Genomic DNA, 25,316 nt, shown 5'->3' with positions numbered 1-25,316 from the left:
TGTTCCTGAATCTGGAGGTGTGCGTTTTCTCACTTCTGTGCCTGATGGGAGAGGAGAGAGAGTGTCTGGGGAGCGACCCGTCCTTGGTTATGCCGGTGGCCTTGCCGAGGCAGCGTGACCGTGTAGCTGGAGTCAGTTGAAGGGAGGTTGGTTTGCGTGATGGTCTGGGTTGTGTCCTGAACTCTGCAATTTCCAGCGGACCTGGATGGAGCTACTCCCAAACTATGCTGTGATGTGTCGTGTTAGAATGCTTTCTACGGCGCATCTGTAGACGTTGAGGCAGAGCGGGAGAATTCTCGTTAGTAAAATTATTTCAGTTCAGCCCTTTTGAGGGAGTGGGGGGGATGATACGATGTTTTTTTATAAAGTTTTCCACAAACAGAATGCATAAATCTGGCGAGAGAAGCAACAAACTGCAGACACTGGAATCTTGAGCAAAGCGCAAAGTGCTGGAGGAACTTAGTGAGTCGGGGAGCATCTGTGGAGAGGGCTGGACAGGTGACATTGCTGGTCGGAACCCTTCTTCAATTTGTAGACGGATCATGACCTGAAAATCGCCTGTCCATTTCCTCTCCGGATGCTGCCTGACCCGCAGAGTTTCTCTGGCTCCTTGCGTTTTGCTTCAGAAGTATCCTGCCGATGTGCAGAGCCGACTAGATGCTCTTGTGTGGGACAGTTGCTGCATGAGCACATTGCGGGCATTCGTGGTTTTGGTGGGAGAGAGTTTCCGTTGGGTTCGATGAACTAGATTGTCTACTTTTGATTTTGGATAGACCAGGATTTCCGGCACAAATCTTGTTTTTCTCTGTCGACTTTCTGAAATTAATTACCAGCCCATTGAGATTAGCACCTCCTCGCTCAGGTCTCTAGACCTGTAAGCAAGGTACAGGTCTTGGCTGTAATGTTTCAACAGCTCTGCTCTGTTTTGCTGTTGTATTTCCTGCAAGCCAGTTTGCCCTGTTTGATTTTTAAGGGCCCAAATGGTTGAAAAGGTCTCTTCTTAATGCCATTCCTTCATAGGCGGCCAATTTTTAAAATTGGATCATTGACATCTGCTGGTATTGGCAGGTTTGAGTTGTTCGCATATTAATAGTAACATTGCCTTCAACTTCCATGCATGGTTTAGGAGTGTAGCAGCTAATTGGCAGAATGCTTGGATAATCCTGTCCTATTTACTTGAAATGTCTATTTAATTGGGCTCTTTCTCTGGCAGTTGATGAACTGGGCCTTGTAAGAGGCAGCAGGTTCATTGGGCATTTTATTTGCCCAAGTAAAAGACCTTCTAAGATTGTGCAAGCTGTCTGACGAAGGGTCTCGACCCAAACGTCAGCTATCCATATTCTCCGGAGATGCTACTGACACAAGTATTCCAGCACTTTGTGTCTTTTTTTTGCAAAATCGACGTTCTCAATCAATCAGTTATCTCTAGTAGACAGGAATACAGTGGTAATGTTTCTAAACAGGTTATCCATGATCTTATTTAATAGTGCAGCAGGCTTGATGCCTGTGTGGCCATCTTGCTTCTAACCCTAATGGGTTTGTAGTTAAATTGGCCTCTGTACTTTGTTGTTTGTGTGTAGGATAGAACTAGTGTATGGTGATCGCTGGTCGGTGCGGACTAGTTGGGCTGAAGGGCCTGTTTCCACGCTGAATCTCCGAACTAAACCGTGCCTAACCCACTTGTGCATGCAGATGAAATATAAAGCGGAAAAAATAGTGCCTTATGAGCCGCACTTTCTTTACAATTGGTTTGTATTTTCCAGTGAAGGTGGATAGTTGGGCACTAAGGTGATCTCCAAAGAGTTGGCTGGCGCGGCAGTAGAGTTACTGCTTTACAGCGCCGGAGACCCGGGTTCGATCCTGATTACGGGTGCTGTCTGTACGGAGTTTGTACGTTCTCCCTGTGTCCTGCGTGGGTTTTCTCCGGGTGCTCCGGCTTCCTCCCACACTGCAAAGAGGTGCAGGCTTGTAGTTTAATTGGGTTGGTATAAATGTAAATTGTCGCTAATGTGTGCAGGGTAGTGTTAGTGTCCGGGGATCGCTGGCCGGCGCGGGCTCGGTGAGCCGAAGGACCTGTTTATGCGCTGTGTCTCTAAACTAAACTAAAAATTGTTTATCTTCTTGCAAATGTATGGATTGGAGGGCTTTGAGACTGTCCACAGCTCGGAGGGGCACAGGCTGAGGTTGTTCACTCTGTGACCTTCGGTTGGGGTTCCAAGAACTGATACTACATGAGTGTTTCTGAGGAATGTCAAAGCCACGGAGCGATATTTGAGTTGAGTTCCTGTGTTTACATGGGACATCTGTTCTGCCCTTTTCTGCTGGGAATCTTCTTGGATAATTCCCAGAATTTTGTACCAATAAAAAATAAAATTGCATCCCCATGAAGGGAAGATGTGTAGTTGCCAGTGAACTTGACTGCGATGTTGTTTTCGGGATGTTGTCCATGTTATCTTGCTCTTGCGGTATGTGCCACGGGTACTGTTGATGCATGCTTGGTTTACTTTAGTTTAATTTAGAGATAGGGAGAACGTCCAAACTCCGTACAGACCGCACCCATAGCTAGGATCGAACCCGCGTCTCTGCCGCTGTAATGTCGCCCCATGCCTTCTCCAAACACACTTCAGTGGAAAATGAGTGTTTAGTTTTTTAGTTTAGAGATACAGCATGGAAACAGGCCCTTCGGCCCAGCGAGGCCCTTCGGCCCAGCGAGGCCCTTCGGCCCAGCGAGGCCCTTCGGCCCAGCGAGGCCCTTCGGCCCAGCGAGGCCATGCCGACCAGCCATCCCCTCGCATTAACACTACCCTGCTTCTGCTTCTTCTTGCGTATGGCTAAAGTTGTAGGACAACTTGTTCTATTTGATTGTGCTCGTCAGGTAGATTGCATTAGTCGAAACAGGGCGGACCACGTGAAGGTTGCAATCTCTCACCCCACGCTACCCTGCACATACCAGGGACAATTTTACATTCATACCAACCCAATTAACCTACAAACCTGTACGTCTTTGGAGTGTGGGAGGAAACGGAAGATCTCAGAGAAAACCCACGCAGTTCACGTGGAGAATGTATAAACTCCATACAGACAAGCACCCGTCGTCAGGATCGAACCCGGGTCTCTGGCACTAAGGCAGTAGCTCTACTGCAGCTGTCGTGAGGGGTTGTGATTAGCATCTTTCCATGCCTCACTATCGGCGGACACTGAAGGCTGAGAGAACAGTTGGACCTCATATCTAGACACTTGGCTCAAGTTTTTCCTTTTGCATGGAGCTTCTCGACACTGCAGGGAGCCAGCATTGTCTAGGGTAGATGTCTGGAATGGAAACAAAATGTGGCCATCTTACAATGCAGCAAGTGTTAGCGTAACTTTGTGCCTTCTACCTCACTTTGAGGCCATTCCCAAGTTCTCGTTTGCACCCTCGAGTTCAAAGCACTTTTTCTTTACCTTATTTGGAAAAAATGTCAAATATGGCCAAGTGTCAGCTATTTTTGGAAGTTTGAAAGGGAGCTCGCTGAGCACGCTGCTGTTTGTTTTGGATGAAGTCAGGTAGGACTGAGAGAGGCAGCAGTGTCAACCTCTGCTGGAGAGCCTTTGGCAGATTCTGCGCTCCATTGGATTCCAGAGAAAAACAATTTGCTGGGATAAGTAATTTCCCACCCAGTAATGATGAATGAGCAAATAAAAGCGAGCTAAGTATTTGTTAAGGGGGGGGGGGGGAATCGCCAGTCCAGAGCTCGATGGCTTTAAAAGGCAAGTGTTTGTGGGATGTTGAAGCTTGGCAAACTGCCAGACTTGTAAATGGAGGTGTGCAGCCACGCTTCAAAGAACAGCGTGTTGTACTTTTATTAAAACCTGATTTGTAAGTTGTTCGACAGTGCCAAATAAAATACATTTGCAGTAGTTAGTGCTGGAGCAGATTTATAGCGCGGGTTTAATTTTCTCTGGTGACCAATTTAGAGATTTTGGAGGCTGCTGTAACACGTAATTGCACTCCTTAGACGCTCCCCGTAGATGATGATTGCATCCCCTGTAGGATAACTGCTGTACTTTAGGGATTAAAAGGGAAATTGTTCAAATTCCTCTGTGGCTTTATCCCTCTCTTTATCACAATCTTCATCTGTGGAAAGAAGCTGATAATGGGACGGTGTTACGCACTGCCAGCACTCCAGGTGCTTGGGTGACGCAGCTGGCAGAGATGCTGCCCCGCAAAGCCTAAAACCCGGCTTTGGTCTCAACCTCGGCTGCTGTCTCTGTGGAGTTTGCACGTTCTCCCGGCGACCGCGTGGCTTTCCTCCCACCTGCCGTGGACGTGTGGTAATTGGGCCCCTGTCAATTGCCCCTCGTGTAGTGAGTGGAATGAGAAAGTGAGAGAACATGGGACTAGTGTGAGCTGGTGGTCGGCGTGGGCTGAAGGGCCTGTTTCCCCGCTGTATCTCTAAACTAAACTAATGCTATGCTGCGGAGATTTCAAACCTTGTCACAGCAGCCGCGGGTCTTAATTAATTCATTCATTCATTAGCTGATCTGGGATGAAAATGGCTGCATGAGTTATGTTGGCCATGAGACGACAGGATTATCCGAAAATCCCATTTTAGTTTGTTATCTTCTCTCCTCTCCCATTGGGGGAGAAGCTATAGAAGTGTGAAGAGGCACACTTCCAGATTCAGGGACAGTTTCTTCCTATTTGTTACCAGGCAACGGAACCATCCTACCATCAACTAGAGAGCAGTCCTGAACTACTATCTACCTCAATGGACACCCTCGGGCTATCTTTATTGGACTTTACCTTGCGATAAACATTATTCCCTTTATCATGTATCTGTACACTGGGTGGCTCGATTGTAATTTTGTCTCTCTGTTGACTGGCTAGCAAGCAAAAAAAGCTTTTCACTGGGACCTCAGTACGTGACCATAAATAAACTCAATGTTCTAAAATAAAGCAACTGTGCCAATTTGGCTTGTATGTGACTTCATATCCACAATATTAAAGACTCTCCACTGAACTCGCTAATCGAGCTACTAAATTGTATCATAGGACATTGATTCCAAAGTGGGCGGCACAGTGGCGCAGCGGTGGACTTGCTTCATTACAGCGCCAGAGACCCGGGCCTGATCCTGACTTTGGGTGCTGTCTGTACGGAGTTTGTACTTTTCCCTGTGACCGCGTGGGTTTACTCCCGCTTCCACCCACATTCCAAACACGTGCAGGTTAATTGGCTTCTGTGAATTGTACCTAGTGTGTTGGATAGAACCAGTATATGGGTGATTGTTGTTCGGTGCGGACTCAGTGGACTGAAGGGGCAGTTTCCACACTGTATCTCTAAACTAAACCAAAAAGACAGCTCAATGGTTCTTTGTTGTCACCTATGCACAGCATAGTGAAATTCTTTTGCACGACCACTAATGCACAGTCACAACAATTTTGCCACCATTTTAAATTGGGGGGAAAAAACAGAAAACACAAACAGTCCAATGTTCAGTCCACGTATTGGAAGTCCTGGATCACCCCCGATCCAAGATGTGTGTATTCCCACAACCCGATGTACTCTGCTCACCACCCCCTGTCTCCCACTTTCTCGTTCACTCCCTACACCACAGGGGCAATTTAGGGGCAGAGCTTGGTTTAGAGATGCAGCGCAGAAATAGGCCCTTCGGCCCACCGAGTCTGCACCGACCAGTGATCCCCACACATTAACACTATCCTACACCAGGGACAATTTACACATACACCATGCCAATTAACCTACATATCTGTATGTCTTTGGAGTGTGGGAGGGAACCGAAGATCTCGGAGAAAACGCACGCAATATCACGGAGAGAACGTACAAACTCTGTGCGGTCGGGATCGAACCCTGGTCTCCGGCGCTCCGGCTCTACCGCTGCGCTACTGTGCCGCTCTACGTTGATTATAGAGGTAGATTAACCTATAAACCTGCACGTCTTTGGAGTGTGGGAGGGAACCGAAGCACCTGGAGACACAGGGAGAACGTGCAATCTCCACGCAGACAGCACCTAAAGTCCGGGTGGTACCTGGGTCTCTTGCGCTGTGAGACCGCAACGCTACCAGCTGTGCCACTGTGCCACCCTATGTCCGCTGCCAGAGTGCTTGGTATCACTGCTGGGTAGAGTGGTAAAGGACATATCTGCTGCAGATGGTGAGTGAACCAACAAGAGGAATAATGCATTGACCTCGTCCTCCTCTCCTTGCGGGTGACAGACGCATCTGTCCATGACAGCATTGGTAGAAGCAATTATTAATTTTCCTAAACGGGCACCGTAGGCTATGAATGACCTGACTTGCAAGGATCTGCCTGTACACAAATTCTCCAACACTTTTTTTCACCCCAGCTATAATGAAATATTTCACGACTCGCGTATGTATTCCCTTAGTTTAATTTAGGGTGATGTTCAGGAGATTATTCAATGTAGTCAAAGAATTGTGACAGGTGTAAGCGGAACAATGCTCTATGTTCATAAGGAATTGGAGTAGAATTAGGCCATTTGTCCCATTAAGTCTACTCCACCATTCAACCCTGGCTCATCTATCTCTCCCTCCTAACCCCATTCTCCTGCCTTCTCACCATAACCTCTGACACTTGTACTAATCAAGAATCTATCTCTGCCTTAATATCCACTGACTTGGCCTCTGCAGCCTTCTGTGGTATGGATATGGAACCTGGATAGTGATTATGTGTAGCCAGATAAGAGTTGGTCCTGACATCATGTTTGGCACAGACATTGTGGGCCAAAGGGCCTGTTCCTGTGCTGTACTGTTCTACGATGTGGGAGACTATAACAAACAAATGTTTCAGACTTTAGGCGACATTGGCCAAGTCAGTTCTTGGAAGCAGAATTGTTTTGCAATCTGGGAACTGCCTCGACTTGCAGTTTGCTAATGAACTGGAGGTCTGGTCCAATAGGGAAATGAACGCTGTAGTTTGAACAATTGCATTTTGGAGGAAGATGGAGCTTGTACAAAGATTATAATCGAGTCAGACTAACTGTCATGGGGGAGCAATCCAGAAAAGAGGCAGGGTCAGAATAAAGCCTAGCCATCGGTGAATGGGAGAGGGGCTGATTGGAAAATGGGTGGAGTAAGTGACGAAGGCTGGGAGTGAAAAGGAGACAAAAGAAGCAGATTGAAATGTAAGGGGGGGGGGGGGGGGGGGTGTAGCTCGATGGGGACAGGAGGTGGGGAAGGGGGTGTGGTAAATAAGTGATCGAAGATAGACACAAAATGCTGGAGTAACTCAGCGGGACAGGCAGCATCTCTGGATAGAAGGAATGGGTGACGTATTGGGTCAAGACCAAAACACCTTTTCGCCTCCAGCCTTTGTCACTTGCTCCACCCATTTTCCAATCAACCCCGCTCCCATTCACCTATAATCCACCTACTGCCAGGCTTTATCAGGCCCCCCCCCCCCCCCCCCCTCCTCATTTCTGGATTTCTCCTCTCTCCCCCCACGACAGTCAGTCTGAAGAGGGGTCTCGACCCGAAACATCATCTGCCCATTCCCTCCACAGATGCCACCTGACCCGCTGAGTTCTTGCAGCGCTTTGTTTTTCTTTCAAGATTCCAGCATCAGCAGTTCCTTGATCACCTGTGGCTATTGGCTCAAATTTGGTTTATTTCTGGAAGTGATTTGTTGCAATCTTGTCGACTGCCTGGTTCAGTTGGCCATGTTCCCTCCGCAGGAGGCCACGTGTTCACAGCCCACTCCCAGGCATTCATTATTGCGGCTTGCGCTCCAGAGGCATTGTGAGCTGTTGAGGACACAGATCTAAAGTCATAGAGTGACACAGCATGGAAACAGGCCCTCCGGCCTAACCTGCCAATGCTAACCATGATGCTCCATCCACACCAGCCGCAGCTGCCTCTAAACAGTTCCTATCCATGTACCTGTCCAAATATCTTCTAGATAATTTGTCTCCTTCTCTCCAGACCGAGACATCACCCATTCCTTCTCTCCAGAAACAGCACATAATCCTCTGATATTTTCGCCACCTCCAACGGGATCCCAATACTGGCCACATCTTCCCATCTCCACCCCTTTCTGCTTTCCACAGAGACCGTTCTCTCTGCAACTCCCTGGTCAACTTGTCCCTCCCAACCAAAACCACCCCCCCCCAGGTACTTTCCCCTGCAACCGCAGGAGATGCAACATCTGTCCCTACACCTCCCCCCGCGACTCCGTCCAAGGACCCCGACAGTCTTTTCAGGCGAGGCAGAGGTTCACTTCAGAGGCTCCTCCAACCTCATCCATCCACTGTTCCAGGTGTGGACTCCTATATATCGGCGAGACCAAGTGCAGGCTCGGCGATCTTTTCGCTGAACACCTCCGCTCAGTCTGCCTAAACCTACCTGATCTCTCGGTTGCTCAACACTTTAACTCCCCCTCCCATTCCCACACTGACCTTTCTGTCCTGGGCCTCCTCCATTGTCAGAGTGAGGCCCAGTGCAAATTGGAGGAACAGCATCTCATATTTCACTTGGGCAGCTTACACCCCAGTGGTATGAACATTGACTTCTCTAATTTCAAGTAACCCTTGCTTTCCCTCTCTCTTCATCCCCTCCCCCTTCCCAGTTCTCCCACCAGTCTTAATGTCTCCGACTACATTTTCTCTGTACTGCCTACTCCCCTGACATCAGTCTGAAGAAGATTCTCAACCTGAAACGTCACACATTCCTTCTCTCCAGAAATGCTGCCTGTCCCGCTGAGTTACTCCAGCATTTTGTGCCTATCTTCGGTTTAAACCACCATCTGCATTTCTTTCTTACCCAAGAAGTGCTGGAGAAATTCTGCAAGTCGAAAGAAGGATCCCAACTCAACTTTGCCTGTCCATTCCCTCTACAGATGTTGCCTGATCCACTGAGTTCCTGCAGCACGTCCTGTTTTGCTTAATAAATATGTGTCGTGTTAGAAATGCCGGTCTGGAGTACTGGCAGGTATTGTCACCAAAAAACACTGATTCTTTGTATTATCTCTCCCTCCCCAAGAAAAAACACATTGCTTGGGGCCATTTTATTTTCCATGCTACACCTTGTATAAGTTATACGAGCAGAATTAGGTCATTCGACACATCAAGTCTACACCATTCAATCATGGCTGATCTATCTTCCCATCATAACCCCATTGTTTTCCATGTTACACCTTTTGATCTAAAAGTGAGAGGAGTTGAAGGGAAGTTGCTCAATGAGGCAAATGAGTGCATCGGTGAAGGCGACTGGTTGGGACTCTGTTCTAGGAAGAAGCAGAGGACTCTTGCACCTTTCTGTTGTGCGATGCACGTGGGGAGAGATGAGCCAGCTGATACGGTGGAATTCTAGCTGAGGGCATTGGAGGCATCTCACACGGGGTGAAGGGACTGATCCAGGAGAGTGAGGGAGGACGAATCTGGATGAAGGTGTAGATCGATGAGCCAGTTTAGTCCAGGAAATGTGAGCTGCGGGCATTAAGAACCATCGCTCGAGACCCTGTGACCATGTGGGTTTTCTCCAGGTGCTCCGGTTTCCTCCCACGTTCCAAAGGCGTGCAGCTTTGTAGGTTAATTGACTTCTGTAAATTGTCCTTGGTGTGTAGGATAAAACTTGTATGGGGTGATCGCTGGTCGGCACAGACTAGGTGGGCCGAAGGGCCTGTTTCCATGCTGTATCTCTAAACTAGGTGCAAACTCTACTGAGTATAAGTCTCTATTGATTGCATAGGGACTGAGAATTTATGAAGTGTTTTTGCACAATTTGTGTTTTGTATGTCTATTTTTATTTCCAAGGAAGCTTTTATTCATCAAATTAAAAAAAAAAAATCCTGCTCTGCAATTGAGACTATGTTAAATGAAGTGTTCAGCATCCTTCTCTACCCCCCCCCCCCCCCCCCCCCCCCCCCCCCCCGAGCAAATTTCTGGAGGAACCCAGCAGGTCAGGCAGCATCTGTAGAGGAAATGGACAGATGACTTTCGGGTCGGGACCCTTCTTCAGAGTTGAGCCTGTTGTCTGCTTCCTGTCTGAAGGACTGGGCTGCTACCTATTAACAGAATCAAACAGACCCGGACATATCCTGCCCCTGACCTGAATATTGTGGTATAAGATAGACCTAGCTTGACCTAAATCTGCAGTGCACTGTTTAGCCTGTCAGACTCTACTGGAAGCACCCTGGAGCAGATAAGAGTCTAAAACACATTCTTCCTGTTAAACCGCTAACCCTGATCCACATTTATCTCCCCGTGTGTATTCAAGTTATTTTAGAATAATGCATACAAATATGTAAAAGAAAAAATATATATATTCCCAATCCCATAGGATGTTTCCTGAATAAAATGAGGGTTACCGGCAGTTTAATTTAATCTTTCCATTTAAGATTTGTAGATTAGCTCCTTGTGTCGCATTGAAACCAGTTTCTTTTTTTTGTGGCTTTTATTTTGAATGTTTGTTACTTAGCTAACGTGTGGTTTTGCTTTATTTCAGTACTATGAGATGTCATATGGCCTCAATCTTGAGATGCATAAACAAGTAAGTACAAGAGGAAATGAAAGCCTTTGATGAGGTTAATGAATGGAATAATTGCCTGTCATCTGCAGTTCATGCGTGGAACCAGAACTACGCGGGTCGTATGAATGTAAATCACTATTTGGTTTTGAAATTCCTTCCCCCAAAGCTTGGCCCGCAAGGCCCCGTCATTGGCAGATGGCTGTTTCACATTCATTTTGGAAGAACAGTGTTTTTGTAATGATAGGAAACTGTGTTTCTGGTAATTGTGGAGCAGATGGGACTGCATGGGGTTATGAAGAGTGGGGGGGGGGGGGGGGGGGAGAAAGAGAGAGAGATTTGTCTGCAGACCTTTTTTGACTTTTTAATGTTTGGAGATGTGGCATGGAAACAGGCCCTTCGTCCCACCGAGTCCACGACGACCATCCATCACCCGTTCACACTAGTTCTACGTTATCCCATTTTCTCATCCATTCCCGACACACTAGGAGCGATTTACAGAGGCCAGTTAATTTACCGACCCGCACGTCTTTGGGATGTGGCAGGAAGCTGGAAGGGACCCTCGTTGTCAAAGGGGGAATGTGCAAATTCCACACAGACAGCACCCGAGGTCAGGATCGAACCTGGGTCTCTGGCGCTGTGAGTCAGCGGCTCTATTTGCTGCGCCGCCCTTGAAGATGATGAAAGAGTATTTGTGTAAGAAGAAACTGCAGATGCTGGTTTACACCGAAGATAGACACAAAATGCTTACGTAACTCAGCGGAAGAGTATTTGTTTTGTATGCCTTGCAGTCATTTTTATCTATGCCACAATCATGTGGCTTGAGCAGTTGTATATGCTTTTAGTTATCTCACTAAAAGCAAACTGTTGCTGGAAGTCAGCAGGCCACATAGCACCTGTGGAGGCAAGGTGGGAGGTAGACATTTTGGGTCGAGACCTTGTATCAGGACACCTATGGTTTTGCATTCAGTTTTTGTTAAAGTTTGAAGTGGTGATTCAACACTGTCCGTGTGGCCAGCGCATTCTGCAGTGACTCTTACAATCACCTACAGATGCACCACAGAAAGCTTACTGTCAGGTTCCAGCCCAGCTTGGTTTGGGAACAGCCCTATCCAATACCCCTTGAAATTGCAGAGAGCTGTAGATGTAGCCCAGTCCACCACACAGACCAGGTTCCCCACCATAGAAGTGTCTTGGCCCGATGTTCCTTTTCTCCAGAGGTGCTGCCCAGACCCGCAGAGTTTCTCCATCATTTTGTGTCGACCCTCACCATACGCTCCATCTACGCATCAGGAAAGCAACCAATGTAATCAAGGATGTCCCATTCTGGTAATTCCTTCTCTCTGCTCCTGTCCAGCAGAAAGAACAGGAGCTTGAACAAAGGCATCACCAGACTTTGGAATACTTTCTTCCCCTCTGTTATCAGGCTTCTGAAAGATCCTTCCATAAGCCAGTGTACTGCCCAATTCACCTCTTCCCCATTGTCGACATCAGCTTTGTTTATGGAACTGATGTGCTACAATGGTGAGAACTACAGTATATTCTACACTCTTTCTCTTTCCCTATTATACTTGACTTTGTGTTTATTTATAGTCTCTGATCTTTTTGGACAACATGCACTATGAAGCTTTTCACTGTACCTTGGTACATGTGACAATAATGTGAGCTATACCTAAATGAGTTGTAGATGTCAAGATGGCAAGGATCGATATCCTGTGTGACCGGCTGGAAGGACCATGCAACGGTTTGGATGAACTAATCTGCAAATTGTCCCAGGTCGCAAGTAATCATTGTATTTGGTGGCCTTCTGTTAAACTCATTCAGACAGAAATGTCCAGTTTGGAAGTCACTTTGAATGTGCATTCCTTCGAAAGTGCTGCATTTAAATACGTTGAGCAAGAGTAGTAATTGCGACATGCAAATGTGAAGGATTTGAATGCAAACTGGAACTTAACCAAATGCCCAATTTATGAAAGGCGCTACAAATGTTGCAAACTCCTTGTCTCCATCTATAAAGTGACAAGCTGGCTAACACTTACAACATGGATAAGATGGGTTTGAGAGGGCTATGGGCCATACAAGGCATAGATGGGCCAAATAAGGCAAATGGGATTAGCACAACATGCCAGTTTGGCTTGGATAAGGTGGGCCGAATGGCCTGTTTCCATGCTATATTCTGAAATGCAGATATCAAATTTCTCAAATTTTAATCCTTAAACCATAATTTCAAAAATATTCATAATGCAGCAAACATTAACACTCAGCAAGGTTACTGCCTTATCGCAATGATGTAATCTCATAATATTTGGGAATTGTGAAGCCTGATAATATTGAAATTGAGGAACCAGCCATAAACTGCCAGCGACTGAGAGATAATTTGCTTTTCAAAGTGGCTTCCACAACCTCTGCATCCAAACATTTCCAGACAAGAAATTATTTTTTATTACATGAGGCAGTCGTATGATGATAGACACAATGTTGGAGTAACTCAGTGGGTCAGGCAGCATCTCTGGAGAAAAGGAATAGGCGACGTTTCGGGTCGAAATCCTTCTTCAGACTGAGTGTCAAGGGGGGAAGGAAACTAGGCTCTAGAAACTGGAAACGGTTCAGAACAAATCAGAGCCGGCATCGATGACCAAGCAAAGGTGGAGACCACAATGGTCCATTGTCAGTTGTGGTAGAGGTGATAATGAAAGGTTATAATGCAGGGCGAGTATTGGAACTGGCAGGATAACTGGGGTGAGCGAGGGGTGGAGAGAGAGAGAGAGAGAGGGAATGCAGGGGGTTGGTTTGCATACGCAGCACGAACCCGCAAACCTGCTTGAAGGTTGTTTAGTTTAGAGATACAACGTGGAAAAGGCCCTTCGGCTTACGGAGTCCGCACTGACCACTGATCTCCGCACACTAACCCTGTCCTACACGCACACCTGAGGCAATTTACATTTATACCAAAGCCAATTAACCTACAAACCTGTACGTATTTGGAGTGTGCGAGGAATCCAAAGATCTCGGAGAAAACGCGCGGGAGAACGTACAAACTCCGTACAGACAGCACCCATAGTGGGGATCGATCCCGGATCCCTGGTGTTGTACAGCAGCAGCTCGACCGCCACCATGTTCTTTATTTGTAAATATCAGCAATAACATTATGCAGTGCGTTTTCTTGCATGCAAAAGATTTCTGGGACGCGTGATTAATAAACATGCACGTCACATTGGAAAAAAACAAAATAATGATGTTTAACTTTTGGAAATGTCACAAAAGAGCATTTCCATTTTGGAATTGATTCGTGATCCGGTGTCCTGTTAATGTTTAATCATCTGCGCAAATGATAACCAGAACGTAGGAATGGTTTCCTTTTGACTCTGTGCTGTTTATGAGCACTTGTATTCAAAGCTGTACATTTTTTTTTTAAAGGAAAAAATACTGGTATTTGTAATGCTTTGTCTTGCCCTCGACTGTCTCCAAGCATTTTAAATTCAAGGCACGACTTTGCTGCAGTGTCTTGGTCGATGTCTAAATTGCATATAAAAATGTGAGGCATAGATATTGTAGACGGTCAGAACCTTTTTCCCCCCCAAGGTGGATTTGTTCTTCTCGAGAGGGCATCGCTATTAAGTGGAAGTTTCATGGAGATGTGCAGGGGCACCTTTTTTCTTACACAGTGGTGAGGGTGTGGAACGCATTGCCAAGGGTGGTGGTGAAGGCAGATATGATAATGGTATTTAAGAAGCCTTTGGATAAGCGCATGGAAATACAGGGAGTGGGGATATGTGTCATGTACAGGCAATGAGATCAGTTTAGATTGGCATGTTCAGCAGAAACATTGTGCGCTGAAGGGCCTGATCCAATTCTGTACTGTCTGAAGTCTGAAGAGGGGTCTCGATCCGAAACGTCATCCATACCTTCTCTCCAGAGATGCTGCTTGTCCCGCTGAGTTACTCCAGCATTTTGTGTCTACCTGGACTATTCTATGTTCTAAATGTTCCCTTTGAACACTGTGGACTCAGATGATTAATGAGATCAGTCTGAAGAAGGGTCGCGACCCAAAACGCCACCTATTCCTTCCATCAGTCTGAAGAAGGATCTTGATCCGAAACGTCGCCTATTCCTTCTCTCCGTAGATGCTGCCTCACCCGCTGAGTTCCTCCAGCATTTTCGTCTGCCTAATGAGACCACTTACTTTCACATTGGGCTCAAATGATGATGCAGGCACGTCTTTAGTCCCTGTTCAAAAGTTGGCTTGGAATATATGGTGCAAATTGGGTTGGGGGAACTGGGCCCTTTATCTCCCCACACCATCACCTCTATCAGTACGGTACCCTTTCTCAGTGTGGATTGGGGTGCACACTACTGTATGTAGTTCCTTGTCCAACCATCTGCCTTTCTACTCCCCCGCCTCCACTCTGCAATCAGTCCAAAGAAGGATCTCGACCTCAGACATCATCTATTTATGTTCTCCAGGCATGATGCTGGCTGACCCAAAATGCTGGAGTAACCCGGCAGGTCAGGCAGCATCTCTGGAGAAAAAGAGTAGGTGATGTTTTGGGCAAGACCCTTCACACGGAGAGTCTGAGAGTCAGACTCTCAGACTATAGGAGGGTCTCAACCAATCTATCTTTGGTATAAACCAGCATCTGCCGTTCTTTCCTTCATACAGGTTGCCTGACCTGGTGAGTTACTCCAGCACTTTGTGTCTTTTTCTTTGTAAACCGGCACCTGCGGTTCTTTCCTGCATACATGTTGCCTGAGTTGCTGAGTTACTCCAGCACGTTGTCTTTTTTTTTTTTGTCTGCAGTTCATTGTTTATCCGTATAATTCTTACTTATAGTTGAACATGCAGAGATGAGTGGTGATGATTTAAACATCTTTGGTGCCCCGGGATCCATTGCGATGATTCATGAAGCTTGTTAATCAAATTTTCTGTCGTTTTTTACGAGATAAAAGAACCGTTGAGTGCGGCTGGGATTTTCATACGCCGTTGCCCGAGTGTTTGATGTAAGGCTTCGTGAATGTGGATCAAATTTACCAACATATTGTGGGTGGAGGGGGAATGGCTGATGTCAGCAGAAAACCCTTTTAATGCAGATTGTGTATAAATGGCAGCTGTGGATATTGCTTGCATTGCAGGGGAAATGTTTCACCTCGCCTGCATGGTTCCAAGTGTTTGAAGCTGCATATATATCAGCAAATTCATGGATGTTTCGGTTTCTTCCTGGTTTTTGGAGAGAGCGGCATTATTCCCTCCCGATTTAAGGTTCGAGTATTCGCTCCCCTTCCCCAGAGACGTTGAAGTGTGGCACAGTGGGGCAGCAATAGAGTTGCTGCCTCACAGCCCAAGAGACCCGGGTTCGATACTGACTATGGGTGCTGTCTGTGCAGAGTTTGCACGTTCTCTCTGTGACTGCTTAGGTTTTCTCCGGGTGCTCGGTTTCATCCCACATTCCAAAGACGTGCATGTTTAACGGTTAATTGGCTTCTGCAAATTGCCCCCTAGTGTGTAGGGTGGTTTAACGTAGAACTAGTGTAATCCGTGTGAAATCGGTGGGCCAAATGGCCTGTTTGCATGCTGTATCTGTAAACATTATTCCAAACAGAGTGGCAGTTATGGGTGTTAACGTCCTTACATTGAACCACTCTGAAGAGTGCCCATGTCATTATTTTTTCTTCTACTATTTTTGCTAAGATAGACTGAGTTGAGGGGGCAAGTTTTGTTTTTACACAAAGGGTGGTAGGTGTCTGGTACACGCTACCTGGGGTGGTGGGCTATAGGCAGAGGCAATGGTGGCATTCAAGAGGCGTTTGGATGAGCATGCAGAGATGGATCATGTACAGGCAGATGAGATTAGTTTGTCTTTGCATCATGGTTAGCTTGGACTTTGTGGGCTGAAGGGCCTGTTCCTGTGCTGGACTTCTTCCTATGTTCATTAAACGTACTATCCAATCATTGGTGGTGGGGGGAGTTTGTAGTGCTGTGTCTACTCCGTCTAGTGACTTAACCAGTAAGAAGGAAATAACTCATTGTAATGGGACTGTGGAGGTTCAAGACTTGTGTTGTGGTGGGGGAACAGGACGAGGACGAGAGGTGAAAGCAGAATTTGTAATCTGTTGATAGATTAAAAACACAATGATTGACTTGCCAACCACCTTTTTACTCTGCTACCCTCGGGGAGGCGACTCAGGTCTCTGCAGGCTCGCACCGGTAGACTAAAAAATAGTTTCTACCCATGTGCAGTAAAAGAGCTTAACTCCAATAGTGAACACTGGGAAGCAAGAAGTAACTTCGAGGAATACCGCTAAATTCTTTTAAACTTTTTTTAAAATGTATCTATTATTTTACTATTAACTGTACATATGTGTATTGGTTGTTGTGTTGTATTTCTGTTGGATCCATTTATGACAAGAATCGAGTGGAGTTAATTGTCCTGTATACCAAAAAAAACGGAACAATGTTTTATCGGTATATGTAAACACAATACTCATAGATAGCTATTTTAAAATTTGGAGTCATACAGCGTGGAAACAGGCCCTTTGGCCCAACTTGTCCACGTCGACCAGCATGCCCCGTCCACACTCATCCCACCTACCTGCATTTGGCCCATATCGCTCTAAACCTATCCTATCCATATTTATGTGAAAATGTTTCTTAACTGTTGTGCTATTACCTGCCTCAACCTCGTCTGGCAGCTTGTTCCATCCACCCACCAACTTATGTGCAAAAAAACCCCCTCAAGTTCCCCTCCCCCTCCCCCTTCACCTTAAACCCATGTCCTCTGATTCTTGATTTCTATACTGACTATCTCTTTTCAATAAATTGAAGAAACAACCCAATATTAGTGCAAAAAAAAAGAGAAAAAAGCCCAAAGTCCCTTGTGCAACCAAATAAGTTCACATTTGTAGTTTAGTTGCCAAATGGGGAGCCACAGCACACACATTAAGATCTACTGCTCTGGCCCTGTGCTACTCCTCTGCGGAGTATGCGTGTCCTGTTTGGGAGAGATCATCCCATGCCAAGAAACTAGACCCAGCGTTGAATAACACCTGCCGCTCAATCACTGGCTGCTTGAAGCCCACCAACATAAACAACCTGCACCTCCTCGCTGGCATTGCCCCTGCTGATGTGAGACGGGAAGTTGCCAGCCGAGTAGAGATGACCAAGGCCACCAGTGATGAACGCCACCTCCTCTACGGACGTGTACCCCTGCCCCAACGGCTGAAGTCCAGGAGAAGCTTTCTCAGCCATGTCCAGCCCCTAATAGCATCACGGGAAGAAACCAGACTCCAACTATGGACAAAAAGGCTTGAGGACGACCCCCCTCCTACTGACATGGGTATCCCTCCTTCTGAAGCCCTCCCTCCGGGCTCAGAAGCACCATGGGTCCAGTGGAAGACGCTCAACCGCCTGAGAACAGGAACAGGGCGATCAAAAGCTGCCATGGCCAGATGGGGCTATGAAACTGGCCAAACCACCTGTGAATGTGGAGAAGAGGACCATACAATGCAGCACTGCCTTGTCCGCCCCCTACTACCCAACCAGTGCAGCCCAAAGGATCTTGCAGTGTTCAATAAAAACGCAAAGGACTGTGTAAAGGAATGGGAAACTGTCATATAACCAACCAGCTTCAAAGACACGAAAAGAAGAAGAAGAGTTGCCATTCATAATGTTCAAGAGTATTAAGGGCCTGTCGCGCTTTCACGACCTCTGCCGAGTTTGCCCTCGACTCATACTCGCAGCATGGTCGTCACGAGGTCGTACATAGGTCGTAGCAGGCCGTGATGCTAGTCGTAGGTAGTCGTGGCATCAAGTAGGTCGGGGCGTTCTTTTCAACATGATGAAAAATGTCCATGAGTAAAAAAGGTTGTGAATTAGGTTGTGAAAGTGGGACAGGCCCTTTATGGTTGTTGGGAAGAAGTTAGATAGAGGTTTCTGTGGAGTGGAGAGATTTAGGGGTCTGAGGTTGTTCGTGTGAGTGCGGAGGCGACCTTTGAGAAGATCAGATATGCTTAAAGTTGTGAAGGGTTTGGTTAGTTGGTTTAATTTATCATCATATGTACCAGGGACAATGAAAAGCTTTAGCTGGGTGCTCACCAGTCAGCGGAAAGACACTGCATGATTGCAATCGAAGCATTCACTGGACAGATACACGATAAAGTGAATAACATGATGAACATTAGTGCAGTTTAGTTTATTTGGTTGATGTAAAATGGGTAGCGCATATTTTAGTTAGGTTTAAAGATACGGCGCAGAAACAGGCCCTTCAGACCACAGAGCCTGCGCTGACCTGCGATCACCCCGCACATTAACACTATCCTACACACACTAGGGACAATTTACATATACACCCAAGCCAATTAACCTACACACATGTGCCTCTTTGGAGTGTGGGAGGAAACCGAAGATCCTCGGAGAAAACCCACGGGGAGAACGTACAAACTGTACAGACAAGCACCCGTAGTCGGGATCGAACCCGAGTCTCCGGCGCTGCAAGCACTGTGAGGCAGCAACGCTACCGTTGCGCCAACGTGCCGCCCTCTTTTAATAGAATAGGCAATAAACTCCGCGGCATGATGGAAGTTGCTTATATGGTGAGTATTTTGAGTCGAACTGCATATGGATCGCAGAATTGGGCAAGCGATCGGGAGGAAAGATATTGGAGCTCTGCAGGGAAATGGCAGAGGTGTGAGACTAGCTGGCTGATGCTGACTTGCTGGGCTGTGTTATGGCCTCCCGTGGTGCAGTTTCTATGATTCTGTTGAAAGTTTCCCTCGTGAGTGAGCAGCAGCTATTCTATATGACAACTTAATTATTCATTGTTTTAGGACGGCGTGTTTGTAAACTTCTTTTTAATGGTGATTGTTATGAACACTTGCGGTACTTTAATACTCCCTATTGTATCATTTAAGCTGCAGCGATAATTTAATGCCGCCTTTAAAGTCCCTTAAATTATAATTTTTAAGGGGCCATCAGAACCTCAAATGAACCATGAAGCTGGTATGAGCGCTTAACTGCACAATGTTAATAATTGAAGCTTTACTGGGGACAGGAAGGGAGTTGAATCCTTTAGCACATTACCAACTGCATGTTAAATGCCTGCGACTTCAGTTAATGAGAGAAGTACTCATTTGATAGACCATGATCCATCTAGTTGTCTTCTACCATCCTGTTAGTGCTATAGCAATAGCCCTGATGAATAACTGTGTCAGTCAGTCTCTGGCTCGTCGCAGGCTTTGAGATGTGACAAGGAAATATCAGTGGTGATGAGCTTCTGGATGTGTGTCCACCTGAGCCTTTGACACTGCACTTGAGATGTATCATTTCATAGAGTCGCACAGAAATGGACCCTTTGGCCCAATTCATCCCTGCTGACCAAAATACTCGTCTATGTACAAGAAATAATAATAATAATAATAAATTTTATTTAATGGGCGCCTTTCAGACATCTCAAGGACACCTTACATAGTAATCGGAATAAAAACATATAATCGGAATAGAACAGGTAAAAAATACATCACAGAGACACAAATTAAAAACAGAATTCAATCCAAAAACAGAAAATCAAAAACACAGTGAAAGAACTGCAGATGCTGGTGAAATCGAAGGTAGACAAAAAAATGCTGGAGAAACTCAGCGGGTGAGGCCGCATCTATGGAGAGAAGGAACTGCCGACGATTCGGGTCGATACCCTTCTTCAGACTGATGTCAGGGGAGGGGGTAGGACAAAGAAAGAATGTAGGCGGAGACAGTGGAGTAGTCAACATTCATAACACTGGGGTGTAAACTACCCAAGCGAAATATGAGGTGCTGTTCCTCCAATTTGCACTGGGCCTCACTCCTGGGCAATGGAGGAGGCCCAGGACAGAAAGGTCAGATTGGGAATGGGAGGGGAAGATGAAGTGCTGGGCCACCGGGAGATCAGCTTGGTTACGACGGAGTGAGTGGATTTGTTTGAAAAATAAAAAGTGGTGGATCGACTGTCGAAACCTACAGTCCATCTATGCCATCCTTGGTTGCCTGTATTTGACCCATTCCCCTCTCAACCTTTCCTATTCATCTACCTGTCCAAATGCCCAGAGTCTTGTGCCCAGAGTGGGAGAATAGAGAACCAGAGGACATAGGTTTACGGTGAAGGGTGACAGATTTAATAGGAACCTGAAGGGTGACTTTTCTACATATAGGATGGTGGGTGTATGGAACGAGCTGTTGGAGGAGGTAATTGAGGCAGGTGCTATTGCAATGTTTAAGAAACATTTAGATAGGTACATGGATAGGATCGGTTTAGAGGGATGCGGGCCAAACGCAGGCAGGTATGACCAGATGGGACGTTGGTCGGAGTGGGCAAATTGGTCCAATCAGCCTGTTTCCATGCTGTATAACAGAGGCAGGCGGTGGATACTGTTCAGTTTGTTTGCGTCCTTGGTGTTTCGAAAGGAGAAATCCGTACAATAGTTAGTCATTTGTTGCTCCTCCCCATGTCCCCAGGCATGCTATCTCTGTTTGCTCACACTTAACAGCTCTCCTGAAACCATATCACAGTTGGAAGTGAGGTAATTGGGGAAATATTTTGGCAGGTAATATTGTTTTGCATATTTCTCATGTCTGCGATGATTGTGCGGCACAGTGGTGCGGTTGGTGGAGCTGCTGTCTCACAGTGCCGGAGACTCGGGTTCAATTCGGTCCTTGGTGGACGTTCTCTTTGTGATCACGTGCTCCACTGTCCTCCCATGTCCCAAAGAGCTGCGGGCTTGTAGGTTAATTGGTCTTGGTGTGCAGGAGGTGGACGCCAAAGTGGGGTAACATAGAACTAGGGTGAAAGGGTGATCAGTGGTTGGTGTGGACTCATTTTGCTGAAGGGTCTGTTTTCAATGCTGTGTCTTTCAATCGAGTTGCCCGGTCCAGTTCACTCTTCAGTTGGCACTGTCTCTTATGAGCTAAAAGCGGGCAACATCTGTTCAATATCTGCGCAGTCCTCTCCAGATTATTACAAGGTTCTGTTCCTGAGATCCTATCATTTGTGAGGTTTTGCCCCTGCACCTGCCTCTCTTCACCTGCAGCCTCTCCCCACACACCCCCTCCCTCCACTCCATCAGTCTGAAGCAGGATCCCGACCCGAAAAGTCATGTCCTTTCTCTCCCCCAGAATCTGCCTGACCCACTGAGCTCCTCCAGCATTTTTTTTTGCTTTTTTTTTTTTTTGCTCAACGTTCTAGCAGTCTCTTGTGTTTCTATTCATAGTTATAATGTCATAGAGTCATACAGTGTGGAAACAGGTCCCAATGTTCCCAACATGTCCTATCTACACTACTCCCATCTGCTTGCATCTGGCCCATATCCCTCTAAACCTATCCTATTCCTGACAACTATTTGTATCCCAAACAGTCGGTAATGTGGCCGCACGGTAAAATATTTTTGAGCAAAAACATAGGCCAACCAGTAGTTAAACTAGGACGTTTATCTCAATCATTCAGATGTTGCCACAAGCAGAGATTCCCCCACAGCGGAACATGCCGGCAGCACCCACAGCAAATGGCAAATCCATTCTGCAGGTCTCCCAACCATTTGATGAAAGTAGGGATTGACCACGCTTGTAACGGGGAGATGTAGAACTAATCAGTGGAGACGTGTAATTCAATGGAAAGGTTCGTTTACTTTGGAGATACAGAGCGGAAACAGGCCTACTGTGTCCGCATCGGCCAGCAATCCCGCACTCTGTTGGCCTACACATACGAGGGACAATTTACATTTATACCAAGCAAATTAACCAACTAACCTGTAGGTCTTTGGAGTGTGGGAGGAAACCGAAGATCTCGGAGAAAACCCAAGTGGTTGCGGGGAGAACGCACAAACTCCTTACGGACAGAGACCCTTGTGATTGAGGCAGTGCAGCGTAGGTTCACAAGATTGATCCCTGGAATGGAGGGACTGTCATATGAGGAAAGATTGAAAAGACTAGGCTTGGAGTTTAGAAGGATTAGGGGGGGGATCTTATAATGTTATATGTTTCTATAAAAGGACTGGACAAGCTAGATGCAGGAAAAATGTTCCCAATGTTGGGCGAGTCCAGAGCCAGGGATCACACTTAGAATAAAGGCGAGGCCATTTAAGACTGAGGTGAGAAAAAAACTTTTTTACCCAGAGAGTTGTGAATTTGTGGAATTCCCTGCTACAGAGAGCAGTGGAGGCCAAATTACTGGATGGATTTAAGAGAGAGTTAGATAGAGCTCTAGGGGCTAGTGGAATCAAGGGATATGGGGAGAAGGCAGGCATGGGTTATTGATTGGGAACGATTGGCGGTGCTGGCTCTTCCTGCACCTATGTTTCTATGTTTCTATGACCCGGGTTCAGGATCGTACCCTCTCTGGCGCTGTAGGGCAGTAGCTCTACCGTAGTGCCACCACCTTCAGGTAGCTGTTTTGCAGTTGCAATGCATTTTAACAGTGTAGCAAAATGGAATTGAAGGCCATTTTGTTTTGTGCACACACACACGATTCCCACAAGCATTTTTGCCAGAATTTGACGGTTGATTATAATCAAACAAAAGACATCTATAAGTGTGGGAATGGTGGGAGGAAGATTTATTCCCTGTTGGTCTGTAATTTTGAAGTTCTCCGGAAATCATTTGGCAACAGATTCCAACTCTATTATTGTGATCATTGATGGGGAAAGAGAGTATATTTGAGTCCATCGATGCATTGTTTGACCTGCAGTCCCACTGCATGCCAACATCTCCTGGATGTGTGTACTTTGTGTTCTATACAAGGTTCCAGTCTCTGCCTTCTCCTCTTGGATGTGACTTTTGTGATCTTGCCTGATGCATACTTTGCTTGTTGGTGACATCAGCTGTTGATGTGGACGCATACCTTCCTGGTATTTGTACAGTCAGTTTTGAGGTTTCCTAAAATGGTCTTGCCAGAGCCTGGGCTAGACCTTGATGCTTAGGAAGGAACTGCAGGTGCAGTTTTACACCGAAGGTAGACACAAAATGCTGGAGTAACTCGGTGGTCAGGCAGCATCTCTGGAGAAATGGATTGGGTCATGACCCTTCTTCAGACTGTCAGGGGAGAAGGAAACTAGAGTTATGAATAGGCAAAGAACAAATTAGACTGTCAGAATTGAGTCCACCCGCAAATTGAAGGAACGGCAATTGTATCACCTCTTCCACAGCCAACAATGGACCATTGTGGGCTCCACCTTTCCTTGGTCATCTGTATTGATTTGCAAGACCTTGGTGCTGAAAACAACTGGAGATGGTATTTTCATGAATCATGGGGGGGGGGGATGCTATCTGTGGTGCCTTTTTTTCCCTTTTTAAATGACGTATGAAAGGAGCATTCATTTCTCAATTTAAAACCATGCTCTGCACAGCTTGTGGTGGACTGCCGATTCTTCCTAGTATGCTAGCCATTACTCATTCATCAAACATCTGCTTTCTTTAAAAAAAAAAAGTCAATTAATCTTGCTATTTATTTGTGTGATTGACCCAAGCTGCTGTAATTCCATCCAAATACGGCTATTTCAAAAATGTCTAATTGCCTCCACATGTGTTTGGAAAGGTGTTATGTGAAGCAGTTGTGTTTAAGCTCGACCTTTGTCTCTTCCTCCCTCCCCCTTTATACATTTTCCCAGGGCAGAGACTCGTCTACTGGAGTCACGGACGTCTTTTTAAAAAAAAAAAAAAAAAGTTTTCTTTTCCAAATTTCGTAAGTGTTATTTGCCGAGCTCAAGCAGAATTTGCAGCAATGGTTCTCTTCAACCTTCTCCAAATGTCCGCCTTTGACCCTTTCACTCTGTCATGAGGGTCTATTGATTGTGGTTTTCGATGTGAAGCCACTGTTCTCTCTATTTTCTCCAGCATTTAGAAAACCCTCTTAAGAATGAAGTGAATTATTCTTTAATATTGGCAGCAGCTGGTCTCGGGTCATTTAGCAGGAAGATGGACTGTTGACTTTTAAGGTAGACGAAAATGCTGGAGAAACTCAGTATTCGAAGCCTGCGAAGGCTTCTAATACCAACTTTTCAATGATAATTTGTTCCAGAGATCTGCCTTTATCCTCCATGAATTCTTCAACGGTGCTGAGAGTGGTACTTTATTGTCGCATGTATATAGGTGCAGTGAAAATCCTTTTACATACAGTTTAGTAAAAATCTTCCAACCATAGGCACAATCGCGGTTTTAGGTCCGAACTGCTCTTCAGACCCAGGACGTCGTTTGTCCATTCCCTCCACAGATGCTGCCTGACCCACTGAGTTACTCCAGCACTTTGGCCTTTCCTCAAAATTCCAGCATCCACAGTTGTTTGTCTGCAACTCGAGTCCCACATTTGGCATTTTTCTTTTCATGACAACATTTAAAAGTTCAATTGGAATTAAAGATTCCCCTTCATCCACTTACTCGCTAGTTTTCTACAAGTGGGGAAAAATAGGGAAATTTTGAGTGCCTTTCTTGGTTTACATCTGCTCATTTTGTTTGCTCAACTTTATGCTTACTCCTACAAAGCACTGATGGTGGTCTATTAAATGATATACACAACACTATTTAGCATTACTGCTATGTTCGCACGAGCAAGCAGACCACATGTATCACTTCACAGAAGTGCCGCCACTGTTTACCTCTTATTGAAATGGTTTGTGTCGGGAGAATATATTTTACTGTTTGTCCCAGTGTGGGCTATAACTTGGAACAAGGGGTCACAGCTTAAGGATAAGGGGGAAATCCTTTAGGACCGAGATGAGAAGAAACTTTTTCACACAGAGAGTGGTGAATCTCTGGAACTCTCTGCCACAGAGGGTAGTTGAGGCCAGTTCATTGGCTATATTTAAGAGGGAGTTAGATGTGGCC

General features: G+C 46.1%; 1 protein-coding gene across 3 annotated transcripts in view; it reads left to right on the top strand.

Moving 5' to 3' along the window:
- Positions 1-25,316, top strand: part of LOC116989285 (transducin-like enhancer protein 1) — a 191,049-nt gene that overhangs the window by 36,874 nt on the left and 128,859 nt on the right. For all 3 annotated transcript variants that reach the window (XM_033046509.1, XM_033046508.1, XM_033046507.1), the window contains exon 4: positions 10,460-10,504. In XM_033046509.1, the coding sequence (XP_032902400.1) occupies positions 10,460-10,504 (45 nt within the window). The remainder of the gene's footprint in view (positions 1-10,459; positions 10,505-25,316) is intronic.

The sequence above is a fragment of the Amblyraja radiata genome, chromosome 29, assembly GCF_010909765.2.
Source record: "Amblyraja radiata isolate CabotCenter1 chromosome 29, sAmbRad1.1.pri, whole genome shotgun sequence".
In the NCBI taxonomy this organism is placed as follows: Eukaryota; Metazoa; Chordata; class Chondrichthyes; order Rajiformes; family Rajidae; genus Amblyraja; species Amblyraja radiata.
The sequence above is the reverse complement of the archived record's forward strand: the minus strand, read 5'-3'. Positions and strand labels throughout refer to the sequence as shown.